At 48.5% G+C, this 12,786-nt stretch overlaps 1 protein-coding gene and 1 non-coding gene across 2 annotated transcripts in view; one reads left to right on the top strand and one right to left on the bottom strand.

Annotated features, from left to right (window-relative positions):
- The window catches only part of C1QTNF2 (C1q and TNF related 2), a 25,309-nt gene extending 12,523 nt beyond the window's left edge, over positions 1-12,786 (top strand). The window contains exons 2-3 of the mRNA XM_069590020.1: positions 8,368-8,620; positions 12,019-12,786. Coding sequence (XP_069446121.1) covers positions 8,368-8,620; positions 12,019-12,632 — 867 coding nt within the window. The 3' untranslated portion in view covers positions 12,633-12,786. The remainder of the gene's footprint in view (positions 1-8,367; positions 8,621-12,018) is intronic.
- Positions 1,281-1,383, bottom strand: LOC138441963 (U6 spliceosomal RNA). The gene has a single exon (XR_011257521.1). It is a non-coding gene; the product is annotated as a U6 spliceosomal RNA (small nuclear RNA).

The following is a 12,786-nucleotide window of genomic DNA, read 5'->3' as shown; positions in this document are numbered from 1 at the left end:
TTTAGTTCCGCATCAGGGGTTCCAATATTTGCTCTTTGCAGCCAGCAGCCACTGGAGTAAGACTGTCTAGAAAGTGATGTGGCTAAGTTACATTTGTAAATGACCCCTCTGGCTTGGGCAGGTGAATGGCCATCAGGGGAGCAAGAGACCTGGGCGGAGACACTGGCTAGCTCTAAGCCAGGAATGAGCTGATGGTGCTTGGGGGTATGTGCTTTGGGTTCAGCCCCTGGGAACACCCCATTGACATTCCAAAGGGGCATCCCAATGGTGGGATGTCAGGGCTCAGGAGACTGCTCCTAATCACCTTGGCTAAGCCACGTACGGGCCTCTCAGAGGACAGGAGTTTCCCTCAAATGTCAATCTCAAATATCCTGAGGGAAAAAAAGCATCACTTTTACATTTTCCAAATCATGTATTTTATATATATATGTGTATGTTTGGCACGTGTGTCATGAGATAATACAAGGATATCAAAGAAGTTTCTCTATTGCTGTGCGTGGCTTTGGCCTATGCTTTAAGGTCTCTGCTATGATTTGGGATATTTAGGAAGAAAAATCTAAGAAATGCTGACATAATGGAAAGCATTTGGGCATTAGGGTCAGCCAAACCCAAATTCAAATATAACTTCTGCCACGAACTAGTTGTATAAACACGAGCAAATTCGCCTCTCTCAGTTCAGTTTCCTCTTCTATAAATCAGAGAGAGGGAAAAAAATAGCAGAGAAGGGAACAAGGTGTAGTGCGTTACACATCGTCTCCAGAGCGTGTCAGACTTGGGTTCAAATATGCTCCCCAGAACTCAAAGTGTGTGATTTGGGGTAAATCATTTCACTTCTCAGAGCCTCTGTTTCTTCCAATGAAAAATGAGACAGTAAGTTTACTGCCTTGTAGGGCTTATTGTAAACTTCAAATAAAATAATTCCAGTAAAGAGCTTTGAACAGTGCCAGGAACTTTTTAGGGGTCCAGTTAAGTCAGTTTGCCTCTCAGTTTCCCTCTCTGTAACCAATCAGGTTGGATTGGATGGTCCCTTGGGGCTCTCCTAAAGTTTGTAATTCTAAATTTTTAAAATACATTTATTTTTAATTGGAGGATAACTGCTTTACAACGTTGTGTTAGTTTCTGCCATGCATCAACATGAATCAGCCATAGGTATACGTATGTCCCCTCCCTCTTGAACCTCCCTCCCACCTCCCACCCCATCCCTCCCCTCTAGCTTGTCACAGAGCACTGGGTTGAGCTCCCTGTGTCATACAGTGAATTTCCACTGGCTATCTATTTTTCAAAATAGGGAACGCTTCACAGATTTGCATGTCATCCTTGTGCAGGGGCCATGCTAATCTTCTCCCTATAGTTCCAGTTTTAGTATATTTGCTGCCAAAGCGAGCACCTAAATTTATTTTTAAAACTCAGCAAGAGTTCACTTGTCTGGATGCCTGGGCACTTGTCCATTCTCCATGCACTCACCCCTAGTTTTTTCACCACTGTGGTGTGGAGAGTAGGCTGGGAGCAGGGCTGTGTAGAGCTGGTTATTTTGGAGGGGCCCCAGAGGGAAGGAAACTCTCCTCTCCCTCCCTCTGGGTTTGGAGTCAGAACCTAGTCTCCCCGCCTCTATTTCCAAAACAGTTGCTGGCTGGAGCTGCAGGAACCTTCAGGCTCCAGCTCAGAGAAATCCCTTCCTCCCTTCAAGTTCCAGAGCCCCACGCCTCCACCCAGCCCCTGGGGCCTGCCCTGGGCCAGCTTCACTGAGCCAGATCCCCTGCTGTCCACAGAGGCTGGAGAGCGTGGACCCTGCTCCCTCTTGCCAGGTTTGTGTGTCCAGAGTAGAGATGAGAAGCAACAGGGGAGCCAACCCGAAGCACAGGGTTCCCCTTTCACTGTTCTCTCTCTCTCTCCTCTTGCCTTCTCTCTTTCCTGCCTGTCTTGTGGACTGTCATCTGCCTGGAAGACTTGGCTCCCACCTGCCTCCTTCCGTCTTTCCTCCTTCCCTCATCCAAAATATTTGCAGGTTGTAACTTTCCAAATTATTTCAAATCTGCTTTGAGAAGTGGGTTTCTCTTCTGGGGTCCCAGATGTGTCCCAGCTCACAAGTAACACTAAGACTAGTTTTGCAAGACTCTCGTCAAGCAGACAAGGGAAAGAGATGGAGATTCCTGGAGCCTGGGGAATCTAGGACACAGTTTTCCAAAAGTGCATCAAACATGTAAGCTTCCACCACGTTTCCTAAGTCTGCCTCCCATCTCTACCACTAACTACACAGCCCATGTTGAGCACAGGAGACACCAGAAGACAGCAGCTTAATTAAACTTAAGCTTAATTTTTGCCTACCTCTGCTCTTTTATAGGGATTTCCCTATAGCGCAGATGGTATGGAACCTGCCTGCAATGCAGGAGACCCAGATTTAATCCCTGGGTCAGGGAGATGCCCCGGAAAAGGAAATGGCAACCCACTCTAGTATTCTTAGGTACTATAAAGCTCCTCTGTAGGGCTTCCCAGGTGGCGCTTGTGGTAAAGAACCCGCATGGCAATTCAGGAGACATAAGAGTTTGATCCCCGGGGTCGGAAGATCTCTTGGAGGAGGGCATAGCAGCCCACTCGAGTATTCTTGCCTGAAGACTCCCATGGACAGAAGAGCCTGAAGGGCTCCAGTCTATAGGATCGAAGAGTCAGACACAACTGAAGCGACTCAGCATGCATGCCCCTTTATAATTTAGCCAGCGAAGGTGTTGCAGAAACCGGTACTCAAGAAACCAAGCACCACACTGGAGAGTTGGAGAACTCCGGCTTATTATGCTGGAGGGCCCAGAGGAGTTAACACTCCAAGCTCTGAGCCCCAAACAAAGGGGTTAAAGAGGTCTTTATACATGGACAGGCGTGATTAAGCGGGTTTTCGGGTTTGCAGGGGTTAGGGCGATTGCAAAGAGCAGGACAAGGGTGAGTGAGATAAGCTCCAGTTCCTAGTATTGTGAGTCCCCACTTTCTGAGACCTACATGATCTAGACTTTGCAAGGAACAAGCTGAGTTACAGAGGCAGAAGGAGAAGGAGGTAAAATTTTAGCTTTTCCTCTTCAAAGGTGCTCCCCCTGGCAGTCTACTCCCAGGTAATCTGCTCTTCAATCATCATTCAAAGGTGAGGCTTCCTCCTGTCCCACAGTGCAGCTGCGATGCTGGCTGGGACACCTTAGCTCACCTCTTTCCAGGTTGAAGGAAGGAGCAGAAGAAGCAGTAATTGGACAGATGGTTCCTGTTTCATGGCTGAGATAAGGCTAAGCTCCCCTGGACCCGGCAGACACAGATGATGTCTCTTTCTTGGGGTACCTTCTGTGGGCGTTCCCAAGTTAAGCCCTCTGACTGTAACAACTGTGAAGCAGTCGATCACACTTTCATTTTGCAGGCAAGTCCAGGCTTCTCATTTTCAGATAACCCTGCATGATTATCCCTGCTGGGCCCCTCACTTCCTGTCCTGGTCCCTCTGGCCCAGGCTGGCTCCTACTGCACAATGTCTGGTACCTTCCATGTACCAAGGAGGGTGAGAAGGCAGTCTGCTCCCTCCCTGTGCCCCAGAGAGCTCTCTTCCTCCTTCCATTCGTCAGGCAGCTGCTCTCCCAGCGGCCAACTTGGCATGCAGTCCTCAGATGCATGTCCACAGCTCTCCCCCTCCCAGCCTCACTTAAAACAAAAATATTTACTTATTTGGTTGTTCCAGGTCTTTGTTGTGGCATGCAGAATCTTTAGTCGCAGTATGTGAACTCTTGGCTGCAGCATGTGGGATCTAGTTCCCTGACCAGGGATCCAACCTGCGTCGCCTGCATTGGGAGAATAATATCTTAGCCACTAGACCACCAGGGAATTCCAAAGCTTGCCTTTTAAAATCCAAGAGTGCCCAGAGTCATGGAATGAGCTCTCAAAACTATTCCTTTGGATTTCCCTGGTGGTTCAGTGGTTAAGAGTCTGCTTGTCAATGCAAGGGTCACAGGATTGATCCCTGGTTCAGGAATATTCCTCATGCCATGGGGCAGCTAAGCTCCTGCACCACAGCTACTGAGCATGTACTCTAGAGCCACAAGTCGTGAACCTGCTCCACAACAAGAGAAGCCATCACAATGAGAAGCCTGTGAACTGCAACTAGAGGGTAGTCCCGGCTCGCTGTGACTACAGTAAGCCTGTGCATAGCAATGAAGACCCGTTGCAGCCAAAACTAAGTAACTAAATAAAAAGAAAGGAAAAGAACTTTAAATACAAAACAACCAAAAAAGCTCCTCCTTTGTCAGTTCTTCACTTTGGCCTGACCCCTCGATTGAGCATACAATATGTCCTCACATATGTCCTGGTGCCCAGATGAAAATATGGATTTTTAACACACTCTTTCTATCATCCTCTAAGTCTTTCTTTGCATCCTCTCCAAAGGACTAGATCCCCAGAGCTATCTTGCGCTCTTGTTGAGTCCCTTTCCTCACATCGGGCCACAGGCCTTCCTTACACCCTAGCAGATGCTCTGTTCCAGGGTATCTGGCACCATAGTCCTGTCTGAGGGTCTCCAAGGTTTCCAAATTGCACAAAATTTCGTAAGAATGGGTGTGCACTGCCACAGATGACAGTGTTCTTTACTGAAAAGGGATACTAGGAAGGGGTATGGAGACATGACATGAAAGATATACTGTCAGCAAACTAAAACCTTTTTTCTTTACTTAATTAGGATTACAGAAATTGAAAAGATAATAACTTTATTACTACATATTATTTAAGGCAGTGTCTGATACTAAATCATCTCTCCCTGGCCAGGGACGCTTCTGTGACATTTCTTCTCTGAGGTCCAGAGAAGGAAAGTGACTGGTGCAAAGTCACCAGGTTGGTGAGCACAGAGCTAAAACTAGACCAGCTCCCCGAGTCCCAGCACCAGCTCCACTCCTCTTCCCGGCAGGGAAGCCTGGTCTTCTCTCCTCTTCATGTGTTCCCAGGGTTAAAGATTTGGAGGGGACAGGAGGAGGGACAGAGTCAGCCTGTGTCCAGAGCCAGCGTAGAGGTCTGGACAGGCTCCCAGGCCCCGGGCAAAGCTGGATGTGAAGGGAGGCTGAGGGCCCAGGAGGGAAGTGTGAGCCTTGACGGTGAGACCTGAGCAGTGCTTCAGCTTTACTGCCAGCCGTACGGCTTCAGGAAGCCCTCTCGTGCTTGAAGGCTCTGATGAAGTGGCCGAAGGTTACGTGGGAACAGAGAAGCCAGCAAGGCTTTGCATCTGTTAAGAGAGGGCAGAGTGGAGTCTGAGAGTCTCAGTCAGCATCAGAAGTGAAAGGGCCTTAGAAATCATCTAGTCTGTGTGTGTGCTAAGCCGCTTCAGTTCAGTTCAGTTCAGTTCATTTCAGTCGCTCAGTCATGTCTGACTCTTTGCGACCCCATGAATTGCAGCACGCCAGGCCTCCCTGTCCATCACCAACTCCCGGAGCTGCTTCAGTCGTGTCCAACTCTTATGACCCCCCATGGACTGGAGCCTGTCACACTCCTTGGTCCAAGGGATTCTCCAGGAAAGAATACTGGAGTGGGTTGCCGTGCCTTCCTCCAGAGAATTGTCCTGACCAGGGATCAAACCCGTGTCTCTGGTGTCTCCTACCTTGGCTGGTGGGTTAATTACCACTAGTGCCACCTGGGAAGCCCAAGTTGCAGTCAAGTGGGTCCCTGGACCACCAGCTTCAGCATTCCTCAAAGTACCTCAAATCCTCCAGCCCCAACGCAGACCTACTGAACCACAAACTCTGGGGGTTGGGCCCAGAAATCTGGGTTTAGACAAGCCCTCCAGTTGAGTCTGATGCACACTCGAGTGTGGAAACCAACCCCTTATTTTTGGTAGATTTTTAAAATTTTTTATTTTTAGTTTTGGCTGTGCTGAGTCTTCATGGCTGAGTGTAGACTTTTTCTAGTTGTGCCTTTTGAAGTGTGTCCCTTATGAGAAAAGATCTGGGGCCAAGGACAATTTTATTTCAGAGAGATGCACTGAGTTCTGGGTCTTCCTCAGTGGTTAAAGCAGGAAGGCCTAAAGACAGATGGTGTTTGCCGAGACACACAGGAAGAGGAAGGGCTGGTCCCCCAGGGTGTCTGGGAAGGTCACCTCCTTGGTACACAGGCTTTGCACTTTCTGGCTTATCATGTTTTCGGACATGGGATCTAGGGCGTGCCAGCTTCAGCAGCTGTGGCACGTGGGCTCAGCAGTTGCTGCTCGAAAGCTCTAGCGGCCAGTCTCAGTAGCTGTGGCCCACGGGCGTAGTTACCCTATGGCATGTAGAGTCTTCCTAGACCAAGGGTTGAACCCATGTCCCCTGCTTTGGCAGGCAGACTCTTAACCACTGGACCACCAGGGAAATCCTCCAATCCCTTATGTTCCAGGGCATAGAAACTGCGGCCCAGAGAGGGAAGAGGGCTTACCTAAATTCACAAAGCCAGCTACCACTTCAGAGCCCATCCTGGAGGCAGGAAGTCTTGCTTAGAATATTCTTCCTCCTGGTTTCATTCCTAGGAGAGAGGCTATTGGTTGCAAAGTGACGGAGGCAGTTTGCTGAGAGATCTTGAACAAGTGGCTAATTTCTGCTCTGGGCCTTTGCTTTGGCATCTTCCTGGAGAGGGGCTGGGGTAGATAATCTCTGGTCATGTAACACTCTGGTCTCTGGTGTGATCATGTCGCCACTGCCCCAGCCTTAAGAACATGGCGTGAAATTAAGACTTACTGAGACTTGCAAAGTGTCCCCCAAAATTACATCCCACACTTCTTATCCAGGAAGCTATTGTAGGATATGAGCCACCAAAGTGAGAGAGTGAAAAAAAGTAAAATAAAAGGAAGGCATGGATTTGTAAAGCAGGAGATAAAACACAGGAGAGAGACAAAGAGAATCACCATGTTGGTTATAAAGGAAAGTCCTGGGCTGTAAAGTGTGTACACAGTTGGAACGGAAGGAGAGAGGGCTCTGGGACTTATGTCTTCAGGAAAATAATTGGGAGAGGTAAATTATCTGATATATTTGATAATGTACAAATTAGTGATGTAGAAAACTAAGCAAATAAAATTATTAATATCTCCAGTAAGAAAAATGTATATAACAAAGGAAGTATAATTATAGTATGGTGCTTAGCTTAGCAGTAAACTTAGTTATAATAGTGAATATAAGAGTGAATTTTGGTTTAGTCAAAAATTATGTTTAAACAGCATGAAGGAGAAAACAGGGTCCTTGAGTGATGCAAGAGGGCTGAATCTTCATCTGTCATAATAGGAATTCAGAAGGCAATGTCTGAAATTGATGGGACCTGCCTGGTGGTTCAGTGATTGGGACTCTGAGCTTTCACTGCAAGGGGCACAGGTTCAATCCCTGGTGGGGAAACTAGAATCCTGCATGCTGTAAGGCACAGTACAAAAAAAAAAAAAAAAGAAAACAACAAACAACTTTAAAACAGATTAAAAAAGAAGCTACATAAGCATATTATCTTTTAATGTCAATAAATTCCAGAAGAAATAGCCAAAAGAGTTTGGGGGAGGGGGGAGGGTTGATGTGGAGGATGGGTAGGGCTGAAGATCACATGCAGTTTTTCATTATAAGCTTTATGTTATTATTTGACTTTATAACAGTGTGAGTATATCATTTTTATTATTCTTTAAATGAAAACAAAAACAGTGTAGCCTGGAGCAAAGCACACGAGCTCTGGATCTTCATGGCCTCATTCAAATCCCAGCCCTGCCACGCTAATTGCCTGCCTTAGTCACCTTGTGAACTTCTCTGAACTCCCTTTCCTCCTCATAGCTATTTGGTTAGGATGCTATGAGATTAAGTACCGTGTGGAAAGCTCCTGGCCCAGGCCTGGTACACAGGGAGCCCTCGGCAGAAGAGCTGTGCCCATTGTCTGCCAGTGCTGCTCAGGCTTGTGGCACCAACACTAGGAACTGATGCCTCACTTCTTACCCGCTAATGTGCTGCCCCGAATCCTCTAGCAGAGTTACAAATCACCACCAGCAGTCTGAAGTGTCTCTGCCCTTGTAACTTTCCATTCAGACCACATATTTGAATGAAACCATGGATCGAGTCTCTCCATCCACAGCTCATCCCCATCAGCGGTCACTGGGCTGTCCTGCCACTCCAGAGCACGAGGATGTGAGGATGAGTGCCTCCCCCATCCAGGACCCCTCCAAAGTGTATTCTGAGTCCATTACCTGGCTCATCCGGAGACGTCCAGGTGTGGGAGCACTGTCCGGCTACTTGCGTGTGATGTGAGAGGGAGGGAGGAGCAGAGGTATAACCGTGTCTCTCCCAGGTGCCCTCTCCTTCTCTGGACGACTAACCTCCAATTAGCTCCATGGCCAGACTCACCTACTCACAGCTCTCTTGCCTCCCACAGGTGGCCACCATGATCCCCTGGGTGCTCCTGGCCTGTGCCCTTCCTTGTGCGGCCGACCCACTGCTGGCTGCCTTTGCCCGCAGAGACTTCCAGAAGGGCTCCCCTCAACTCATCTGCAGCATGCCTGGCCCCCAGGGTCCACCCGGCCCCCCAGGACCCCCAGGGCCCTCAGGAATGGTGGGAAGAATGGGCTTTCCAGGCAAAGATGGCCAGGATGGCCAGGACGGGGACCGAGGGGAGAGCGGAGAGGAAGGTAAGAAGCCCAGTCCCTGACCCTCCTGTTCCCACCTGTTGATAACATCTGACTCAAAAGGGGTTTGCAAAGTTAGGAAAACTAATATATTTGAATCTTATTGCCTTATAAACCAAACTAATGTCTCTCTAAACAACAGAGTAGGAATTACCCGGCAGTCCAGTGTTTAGGACTTTCCACTTCAGGGGGCACGAGTTCAATCCCTGGTTGGGGAACTAAGATCCCCTATATTGCACAGCACAGCCAAAAAATTTTTTTAAATTAAAAAAAAATGGTGTATTCTCTGGAAAGGAACAGTGAGCCTTAGATTTTCTGTTCCTGCCCATCTGCACTGTTGATTTGCTCAGTGACTTTAAGCTAGTCTCCTGAAATAGTATTCAGAACTCTCTAGGTTGCAAGAGACAGAAACCTAATTTAAATAAATAAAAATTAAAAAAGAAACCCAATTTATAGCCCCAAATGGAGTTTATTGGCTCATACAACCAGAAAGTCCAAGAGCCAAGCTTCAAGAATAGCTGCATCCAGGAGCTCAAAGATTGTCAAGGCTTTGCTTCTATGTATATTGGCTTGGTTCTCACAAAGGTTGGAATTTATGAAATGCCCATTTGATCCATAGAGCAGTTCTCAGGATGACTGATTCTTCTTGGTCACATATGCATTCTGAACCGATCACTTTGACCATAGAGGTGAGGTACCACCATTCGCCAGGACTGGGTCAAGTGCCCACACCTGAGTGTGAGTGTGCGTTGTGTGTGTGGCGAGGGCAGTTGACCGCTGTGGTTGACAGCCTCACTAGGACCACATTAAGCAGTGAACAGCAGTTTTCCAAAGGAAGGGGTGCCAGGCAGACAACAGACCCATTGGAGACTGTCCACTCCACCTCAGCATCCTCCTGTCATCCTACAAAGGTTAGCACTGTCAACCAGTTAATGCATGTCTTTCCTGGTCCCTTTCTGTGTATTTACATATATGTATACTAACACCAGGAGAAGGCAGTGGCACCCCACTCTAGTACTCTTGCCTGGAAAATCCCATGGATGGAGGAGCCTGGTAGGCTGCAGTCCATGGGGTCGCTAAGAGTCGGACACGACTGAGCAACTTCACTTTCACTTTTCACTTTCATGCATTAGAGAAGGAAATGGCAACCCACTCCAGTGTTCCTGCCTGGAGAATCCCAGGGACGGGGGAGCCTGGTGGGCTGCCATCTATGGGGTCGCACAGAGTCGGACACGACTGAAGTGACTTAGCAGCAGCAGCAGCATACTAATACCAATGGAGAAGGCAATGGCACCCCACTCCAGTACTCTTGCCTGGAAAATCCCATGGGTGGAGGAGCCTGGTGGGCTGCAGTCCATGGGGTCGCTGAGGGTCAGACACCACTGAGCGACTTCACTTTCACTTTTCACTTTCATGCATTGGAGAAGGAAATGGCAACCCACTTCAGTGTTCTTGCCTGGAGAATCCCAGGGATGGGGGAGCCTGATGGGCTGCCATCTACGAGATTGCACAGAGTCGGACACGACTGAAGCAACTTAGCAGCAGCATACTAATACCAAACGTTGCCAAGTACTTAGCATAAGCAATCTGTTCCTGAAAACTAGATGTTCAGTGAGAAAATGCTGTTTGGGAATTTATTTCCCAATTACTTAAAATAGGAAAAATTTAAATGCATTACACATTAACCCAAAACTCTAAACCACCCACACACAAAAAGGCCTGCATATATACATATGAGAAGCAAAGCACCTTGTTAGGATGTAAAATATCTGCAGCATTACTTGCTGATCACCTAGTTCATAGGGTGGTTAACAGACCCTTGCTTTGTGTGCAGTGATGCTAAGACACTGCTTACACCTGGCAACCTCCAGCCACAGGCTTCTTAACATGCTTGACATCCAGCATGTTTCCCTGATGGCTCAGCAGGTAAGGGAGAAGGCAATGGCACCCCACTCCAGTACTCTTGCCTGGAAAATCCCATGGACAGAGGAGCCTGTGGGCCGCAGTCCATGGGGTTGCTAAGAGTCGGACACGACTAAATGACTTCACTTTCACTTTTCACTTTCATGCATTGGAGAAGGAAATGGCAACCCACTCCAGTGTTCTTGCCTGGAGAATCTCAGGGATGGGGGAGCCTGGTGGGCTGCCATCTATGGGGTTGCACAGAGTCGGACACGACCGAAGCAACTTAGCAGCAGCAGCAGCAGGTAAGAATACACTGGCAATGCAGGAGACACAGGAGACCCAGATTCAGTCCCTGGATTGGGAAGATCCCCTGGAGGAGGGTCTGGAAACCCACTCTAATATTCTTGCCTGGAGAATCCCCATGGACAGAGGAGCCTGGCAGGCTATAGTCCAAAGGATCTCAAAAAGTCAGACACAACTTAGCATAAACATGCTTTCCAAAACATCTGCCCACCCCCCACCTCTGCCAGCCTGCCAACTGTTTCAATTAACCATTGTGTTTGGATATGACTCCAGTTACCCGTACATTTTGTTTAAAATGTAAAATGTATTGAGTTTAGGGGACAGAAATATAAATGTTTTTATATAATCATCAGCCAAAAATACTGTGTTGAGAGAAATGTACATTATTAGAATATGGGAATTAAAAACCCAGAGGTGTTCTGTAGGCACACATTACCATGGAAATGTTCTGCAGGAAACACCAAGTGCATACATCTAGCGATGGTCACTAGGTGCCAGGCACTCAAATGTGCAAAGTAATGGGCATTGTGGTTTCTTTTGAACAAAAAAGAGCTTCTGCCACCTTCTTTTTCCACTTAACAGTGTATTTTAGAGAAGTTTTCATATGGTACATATAAATCTGTGTCTTTTTTTTTTTTTTTCAAAACTCCTGCAGAGAATTGCATATAAGGGATGGACCATAATTTTTCTCATCATCTCCCTTTGGATAGGCATTTAATTGTTCCTAGTTTTTGTTATTGTAAGCAATGCTGCTGTAAAAACCCTTGCCCACATGGGCAAGGATCTCAGGCACTGGTCAAGGATTTCACTAAGGTCAATGCTTTGAAGTCAAGAGGCTTCTTACAATTCTTGTCTCAACCCATTATTAGCACAGCCTGGGGAAGGGCTGACCTGGCAGACAAACCAGACTCTTCCTTCAAAGGCAGGACAAGGGAAGGGCATGAATTGTGACAAGTCATCTTTGCCCCAATCCACATGATTCTGGAAGGTGCATATTACCATTCCCACTTTCCAGATAAGATGGGAGAAATGCCCCTGCTAATATCATGATTTGCATCCATTTCTGTGTGACTGCACAGACTGTGTTCTTTCCTTTACCCAAAGCCTTGTGTTCCAAGGATGGAAAGCCAAAGCGAGCCCTCTGCCTGGTTCTCTGCGGCCCCCTCCATAAGACCAGCTGTTCTGTCTTCCAGGTTCACCTGGCCGGACGGGTAATCGCGGGAAGCCAGGCCCGAAGGGCAAAGCCGGGGCCATTGGGCGGGCCGGCCCACGTGGCCCCAAAGGGGTCAGCGGTGCCCCGGGCAAGAACGGCATACCCGGCAAGAAGGGGCCCAAGGGCAAGAAAGGGGAGCCGGGCCTCCCAGGGCCCTGCAGCTGCGGCAGCACCCACGCCAAGTCGGCCTTCTCCGTGGCAGTGACCAAGAGCTATCCGCGGGAGCGGCTGCCCATCAAATTCGACAAGATACTAATGAACGAGGGCGGACACTACAACGCTTCCAGTGGCAAGTTCGTCTGCGGCGTGCCGGGCATCTACTACTTCACCTACGACATCACGCTGGCCAACAAGCATCTGGCGATCGGCCTGGTGCACAACGGCCAGTATCGCATCCGGACCTTCGACGCCAACACGGGCAACCACGACGTGGCCTCGGGCTCCACCATCCTGGCGCTCAGGCAGGGGGACGAGGTCTGGCTGCAGATCTTCTACTCTGAGCAGAATGGGCTCTTCTACGACCCGTACTGGACCGACAGCCTCTTCACGGGCTTCCTCATCTACGCCGACCAGGATAGCCCCAGCGAGGTGTAGACAGGACGGTGCTCGTCTCCCAGCTGCTCCTGGACACGGGCTTCCAGCACAAGACCCCTAAACTGTTGGGAGCTGGAAGTCAGGAGCATCTAACCTCAGGCCGACCTCCTCCACCCCTTTTTCCTCCATCATTAAATCCAAGCTTTTTTATTCA

Source organism: Ovis canadensis, chromosome 5 (genome assembly GCF_042477335.2).
Source record: "Ovis canadensis isolate MfBH-ARS-UI-01 breed Bighorn chromosome 5, ARS-UI_OviCan_v2, whole genome shotgun sequence".
Taxonomy (NCBI): domain Eukaryota; kingdom Metazoa; phylum Chordata; class Mammalia; order Artiodactyla; family Bovidae; genus Ovis; species Ovis canadensis.
This window is presented reverse-complemented; position numbering and strand designations above follow the sequence as displayed.